Source organism: Galeopterus variegatus, unplaced genomic scaffold (assembly GCF_000696425.1).
Source record: "Galeopterus variegatus unplaced genomic scaffold, G_variegatus-3.0.2 Scaffold11665, whole genome shotgun sequence".
Lineage (NCBI taxonomy): Eukaryota > Metazoa > Chordata > Mammalia > Dermoptera > Cynocephalidae > Galeopterus > Galeopterus variegatus.
This window is the reverse complement of record NW_007737776.1, coordinates 16,089-23,476: the sequence shown is the minus strand read 5'-3', so window position 1 is coordinate 23,476 and position 7,388 is coordinate 16,089. Positions and strand designations below refer to the sequence as shown.

At 41.3% G+C, this 7,388-nt stretch overlaps 1 protein-coding gene across 1 annotated transcript in view; it reads right to left on the bottom strand.

Moving 5' to 3' along the window:
• Positions 1-2,333, bottom strand: part of LOC103610723 (keratin-associated protein 4-12-like) — an 8,839-nt gene extending 6,506 nt beyond the window's left edge. The window contains exon 1 of the mRNA XM_008594830.1: positions 1,853-2,333. Coding sequence (XP_008593052.1) covers positions 1,853-2,333 — 481 coding nt within the window. The remainder of the gene's footprint in view (positions 1-1,852) is intronic.
• Between the last annotated feature and the right edge of the window lie 5,055 nt (positions 2,334-7,388).

Sequence of the window (7,388 nt, the reverse complement as noted above, 5' to 3'; positions counted from 1 at the left end):
AGCATTTCTCTCTCCAGTTTTTTCTACAAATGGGCAAGTGCAATGGCTATAGCTCAATAAGAACCTAGTAATTAAGGGCACAGAACTTTCAGGATGAGGACCTGTATTACTCTACTTGGCAAGTCACCTAGACCAGCAGAAGTGCTGCTCATTAATGTTCTCTTGTAATTTTCTCTGGAAATTATGATTAATTAGCTGGATTGAGCTAATGAGAGAAAGAGGTGAACCTGAGAAGTGCCATGGTGGACTATATGCTATCTGTCCAGATTCCTTTACACTGTTCACCCGCACCGTTCTCCAGGTAATTACCCTCAGCGTATAGCAGCCCCCTCATCTGGAGGTTTTTGCTCATTCTTCACCATCTCCTCCTTCCCCAGAGTAGTCCACACCTAGCGATAACTGATGTGGGAGTACAAATGTCTAAGCACCTTGCCTCTAGGAGAGGCAGACCTGTGGTACCATTTACACTCTGGAGCTTTCGGTGGGGTCAGATAAGGATAAAATTAAATTACGTTTTGGCTTAGCTTCTTCTGCTACACTATCTTGCTCCTGCGGTTTCTCACAGATTTCTCATGAGCATTTCCTTATAAATCACTTGTGTAAGAATCTGTTTCAGGTTCTGCTTTTGGTGATTACAACTTAGCACACACATCTGAGGCCAGTACCCCCTTAAACAGCCTCCTTTAGGATAAAAGTTACTAGTATAGAAATTGTACCCTATCCCTTAGATATAATGATGTAAAGAAAAAAAAAAGATTGAAGACAGCTAGTCTAAAAACAACTGTGCAAAAATTGGGAAAATAGATCAACAAAACACTGAGAAGATTTACCAGTTCAGTTGACAGTAAACTTAAGAATTAACCATGGCAACCATGCATATTGTATGAAAAATGATTTGAAGGGTACTGATAATGAGATTAGGAACACTGCTGTCTTAGATTGGGTATTCTCTGGAGCATACCCAAAAACTGGAGTTTGAGAGCAAATCAAATATTTGAGATATAATCACAAGAAGTGCTGTAGAAAACTTGGGAAATGACCCAGGAAAAAAAAGGAAGTCAGTATAAAGCGAGTTAATGATCAGAATACTCCTGTAGGCAGCTGGGATGCAATCCCACTGAGAACCCCTGGAAGACTCATAGAACATTCCCACTTGAGGGCAAATAATCTAGGGCATTTATTCACCAGCTCCTATTCATTGGTGTAGACTGATTCCTGGAGGCTTTAACTCTCCTGCCCAGAGCTCACTCCTATATCCAGAGAAAATGCTCAGGCTGAGAGTTCTGAGTAATTGCTCTAAGAAACAAGCTTCCTATGCTAGAATGAGGAGTGCTGAGGCAATAGGGGTGGAGACCCTGAAATAATCTCTTCTCTTTCAGCAGAGAACAACAGAAACATTGACAGATAAGAACAACTTAAATCAGAAAAATAAAGAGACATGATGCCATTATATTTGAATGCTTGGAAAATTAAAATTTATTTAAGATGTAGGAATTTTTCCATGTGAGAATATGTGTCAGAAAGCACATATTTCAATTAGGGTGACATGACTGTTGACAGATTTCAGGGAAAATTCAAACTTGTTTTCATTTGGGACAGAGAGAGTAATATAGTGGGGGTAGGGGTAGGGAGAACAGCATATTTGGAGGCCAAAGTCAATTTAAGAATCAGCCAGAAGAGAGATTTTACAATTGGTCTCCCATGATTCAGCTCACAAATGAACTACATCAAGAATATTGATTGATGAAAAACAGGTGAGTGCAGGTCAGAGTGCTGAGCAGCAAGAATCACTAGAACAGGCTGGATGGCAGCAGGTGGTCTGGCAAGAGCTGGGGCAGCAGCAACTACACACAGCAGCTGGGGCGGTAGCATTGGGTCCTGCAGCAGGTGGTCTGGCAGCAGGTGGGGCGGCAACAGCCAGAACCACAGCAGCTGGAACCACAGCAAGAGGGACGGCAGCAGCCAGAACCACAGCAGCTAGATCCACAGCAAGAGGGACGGCAGCAGCTGGAACCACAGCAGCTGGGGCGGCAGCAGGTAGTCCTGCAGCAGGTGGTCTGGCAGCAGGTGGGTCGGCAGCAGCTGGATCCACAGCAGCTGGGGCGGCAGCAGCTGGAACCACAGCAGCTAGATCCACAGCAGCTGGGGCGGCAGCAGGTGGTCCGGCAGCAAGTGGTCTGGCAGCAGGTGGGGCGGCAGCAGCTAGATCCACAGCAGCTGGGACGGCAGCAACTAGACACACAGCAGCTGGGGCGGCAGCAGGTGGGGCAGCAGCAAGTCTCCTGGCCACAGCCCTGGTCAGAGCAGATGGAGCCACAACAGGAGTTGACCATGGTGTCAAAGGGTGGAGGTTCTGGGTGAGTTTCCAGGAAGGTGGGTTTGGAAGGTCTGGAAGTCTTCTTGCTTCAGGTTTCTTTTATACCCTGCTAAGGGGCTGCTGTCATCAGATGCAACAGTCTTTCCTTGTTGTTGTTTATCCTAATAAATAGGCAATTATTAAATTAGGCTAGTTTGATTTCCTGTTTAAATTTTTCATGATGGGTGGAAAACATTATTTCCTTTTCCTGTTGTTTTAGTATCCATCTGGTCAACTCTTCGTGAATCATCTCTTATGTGTCTGTCTTCCTCAAAGAGAGCTGTCTCATGGCATGCTGCCTCTAGGTACTATGTGCTTCGGTCTCATTTTGCATAGCACAGCCTGTCTACCCTCAGTGATAGTGATTCTTATAGGCCCATAATTCTTTCAGATGACCCAGGAGGATAGAGTTGTGGTTTAGTCTGGTGCCTCATCCATTATGGGTCAGGTGGGCAGTGAAGGTTTTAACATGAAACAGGAGACCACTGGCATTATTAGAACACTTCCCCTTCCCCAGTGTAAATCATGACTCATTTCCTATACTTTTTTGATGAAAAACATGGAACTGATTTAAAGTAGGAAAGTAAGTTGTAAAATTTTGATGTTTCTTTTCCAGAAACAAACCACCACAACTCAGTTTTAGGGCCTCTAGGGGAAGTTGGCTGCAGAGATCAGCTCTATTGTAAGATTCAGGTTCCTCAGCTCTCTGCTCTGTGGGGCTGATTTTCCTTCCAATGTTGACTTTCTTTCAGGCTTTAACGTGGCACATTGACTTGTCTCCTCTGTTTCCCAGATGTACTTTCCAGTCCAAGTGAGATTACCCTGTGTCCTTTCCTGTTACTCTAGTTCACACCCTAACATCCTGCTCTCTGTTGAGTGCTGGACTGTGAAGATGGCCTGTACTCTCCTGTTTCATCATTCAAGGTGTTGATCAGATACGACTCACTAGGTTTAGATTTTGAGAGAGAGAGGTAGAGAGAGAGAAAAAAAATGATAGAAAACAAATATAAATCAAAGGATATCAGCCACCTCTTTTTTATAGTGGGATGGAGTAAGAGCTTAAAGGGTGCAAAAAAATGCCCAGCCAAATGGGGGGTGATTACTGTTTCAAAAAATGAGGAATGCTTCCAGTCCATCAGTTGGCCCTTTATGTGTATATATTCCCCCACCCTTGTGAGTCAAGGAAACCTAAGGAAAGAGATAGAAAATCCTCTCATTGTATCATATTCTTCCAAATATGTGTCACTTTCCACTTTAGTATGGTCTTGGGGTAGCAATTCCTGTTTTGGACTGGACTCTCTGAGGACAGGTATGGGCATCCTGACTTTGATGAAAGTCTTTTCATAAAATGTATTCATCAAAATAGTTGTGGGCCATGAAGTTAGAGAAGAGTAAATACACTGAAGGGCAGAATGATGGTTTCAAATACTTTAGACATGCTTGCACAAGAAACCAAATCTAAAAAGATGAAAGCCACTCTCATACCTAAAAGAGTGGATAGTTCTTAATGCAGCGGGGTGCATGAGAACGGATAGGAGTAAATATAACTAATTTTTTTAACTTGTGGAGATTTGATCCCCAGTGTGGCAGTGTTGGGAACTGATTGAGTCATGGGGGCGGATCCCTTGTGAATGGATTAATGCCCTCCCCGGGGGAGGGGGAATTAATGAGTGAGTTCTCGCTCTATTAGTGCCCACGAGAGCTTATTGTTTATAGGACCCTGGCATCTCTAGCTTCTCTCTCTTGCTTCCTCTCTCGCCATGTGATCTGCTTGTACCCACCAGCTGCCTGCCACTTTCCACCATGAGTAGAAGCAGCCTGAGGCCAGTGCCAGATGCAGCTGTCCCAGATAAACCAAATAAACCTCTTTTCCTTATAAATTACTTAGTCTCAGGTGCCAGATGCAGCTGTCCCAGAATTGTAAGCCAAATAAACCTCTTTTCCTTATAAATTACTTAGTCTCAAGTATTTCTGTTATAGCAACACAAACGGACTATTAAAGTATTAGTCCACATGTAACTGCCAGCCACTTCCTGCCATTAAACCTTCCATGCAAACATTGATACATTAATGATAGTGCAGTATTTACCAAGAAAGAGGAAGAAGTTCTACTTCTCTGAACATTCTAAACATCTCTGGAAAATGCATTTCATTCTGGGCTATGTAAGAAGACTAGAGATAAATTGAGGTTTATGAAAAGAAAAGTTGCTTTGATGGTGGTTTCATAATCAGTGAGGAACAAGTGAAAAAACTTTGGAAATTTAACCTAAAGAAGGGAACACTGGAGCAAAGCAAAGGTGGTACAGCATGAAGGGGCTCTGTGTGAGAGACTGGACCTGCCCCAGATTGCTGCAGTGGGCTGACGTAGGATCAGTCACTGGCTCACAGAGAGAAACAAAGTTTCATTCAACATGGTGAAGATGTTTTATGGAGTGGACCACCACCATCGATTGTCAATGGAGGGGTTAAGTGTGAACTGATGTTGCTGAGATTCAAGAACCAGATGAAGAGAAAGAAGGAAGGAAAGAAGGACCACAATGGTGCGTTAGACTTGCAGAGGGAGAGAGCAGACCTAGGGATACAAAGTGGGGTGGGGGAAATTGGGAGGGGAGGATTAATTGGCTGGGGGACATGGGGTATAATAGCAATTTGTGGTAATGGGCATGCTGTCAGTACTGATCTGGCCATGACATCTTGGGCATGAATGGTGACGGTCAGCTTTGTACCCCATGAGTATTCACAACTAATTCAAAAAAAGAACCAGAAGGAGGGGGACTGTATGAAATAACTTTGAGATTCCCTTTCTTCCTTCAGGCACTTATACTAATAAATCAAATTTGGATGCTTTTATGATGATATTTTGTTCCTAGCTAGTTTCTGCTCCTGCCCTGGACTTAATTTCCAGGTTCACACTACCAGAACAATACGAACCTGGTCTCCAGATGGACCCCTGCCTGGAGCTTTGGCTGGTGTTCTGAGTCTGCTCTTGTGTGCTGACTCTGATGAACTTAGACATGACTTTTTGTTGAGGTCCTGAGGCTTTTCCTCAGTCAGAGGGAGATGAGGGCACAAAAGCAGTTTTCAAGTTGTGGAGCAAAGACACTGGTAAGCCCCATCATGGAATATGAGAAAAACTCTTAAGATTTCCTAAATAACTTGTAGGAAAAGAATAATGTTCATGAGGAGCCCTGATGACTGGTGCCCACTGATGACTCAGTAGAGATGATATTTACTATGGGAAACATAAATTTTAGATTTCTGCTGTTCCAAAATTTTAAATTTTAAAGAGTCAATTCTATCAAAAAAAAAAAAAAAGAAAGTGAGATGACAAACTGAAAATTTAGAATATCTCTCAGAACAAATGAATGAATTAGAGAAATTAATAACCTTATAATTTAAATGGCACTAGAAATAATAAAAAGTAGAATTAACACCCTTTCAAATTGACAATGTAATGTGCATAATTTTGAAGATTTTCTAGCATATAAAGAGTTTAAAAATTAATTCTCACAACACAAAAAATATTAAAAGACAAAAGAGAGATATCAGTGGGGTTATTCTGAACCAGAAAAGTTAATGAAAACAACAACAAAAATATTTCTAAACTTGTATCTTTTTTAAAATTTCAAAACTAGGGATATATTTCTCTCAGTGTCCCAGTAGGAAAAAAGTCAGGAAAACTTTAAAGAAAAAAATGGGGGCTATATCATTATTTTTTACAACATGTAGTTTAGGTAGATAATGACATGGCAATTAATAATAGTATTTACTATGAAAATAGAAAACATTTATTAATTATTTTGTTTCTAGAACTGTGCTAAGTATTTATGGGTGTTAATTCAATCCTCAAAACGACTATAAAACCCAAGCATTATCATTGGTCACATTCTGCAGATGAGTAAACTGAGACTTAATAGAGGTTACGCCCGCACTGCGCTCAGCCAGCGAGCGGGAACCGGTCTCCACATGGGATCCGAACCCTCGGCGGGAACGCCTCCGCACTCCCAAGTGTTGCACTCTCCAGTGCGCCACCGGGCCGGCCCTTTCATGAACTTTTTGAAGTACCCTCATACACACACATGTGTATATGTGTATGCATACATGTATGTATACATACAGATATACTCCATTTTTTATCCATTCCTCTGATAATGGTCACTTAGGGTGTTTCCATGTCTTGACCATTGTGAATAACACTGCAATAAATATGGGAGTGCAGATGTCTCTTTGAAATATTTATTTTCCTTCAGATATATACACAGAAGTTGGATTGCCGGACCATACGGTAAGTAGTTCTATTTTTAATTTTTTGAGGAACCTCCACAGTGTTTTACATAATGGCTGTACTAATTTACATTCCCACCAACAGTGTGTAGTGGTTACTTTTTCTCCACATCCTTGCCAACACATTTTTTCTTTTTGATAGTGGCCATTCTGGCAGGTGCAAAGTGATGTCTCTTTGTAGTTTGGATCTGCATTTTCCTGATTATCAGTGCTGTTGAACATTTTTCATACATCTTTGGCTATGTATATGTCTTCTTTTGAGAAATGTCTATCCTGTTCTTTCCCCCATTTTTAAATTGGGTTATTTGTTTTCTTGATATTGAGTTGATTGAGTTCCTTACATATTTAGGAATATTAACCCCTTATAAGGTGTATATTGACAAATATTTCTTCCATTTTAAAGGTTGTCTCTTCACTCTGTTGATTTTTTCCTTGGCTGTTGCAGAAGCTTTTCAGTTTTACGTAATTTTACTTGTCAGTTTTTGCTTTTGTTGCCTGTGCTTTTGAGGTCATATTCAAAAAATCATTGTCTTTTTCACTGCCTGACTCGTTTCACTTAATATTATTCTTTCAAGGTCCATCCATGTTGTTGCAAATGGGAGTAATTCATTCGTTTTTATAGCTGAGTAGTTTTCCATTGTGTAGATATACCACACATACACACACACACACACACTCTCACACACACTCACACAAAAACAAACAAACAGCAACAACAACAACATCAACAACAACAACAACAAAAAAA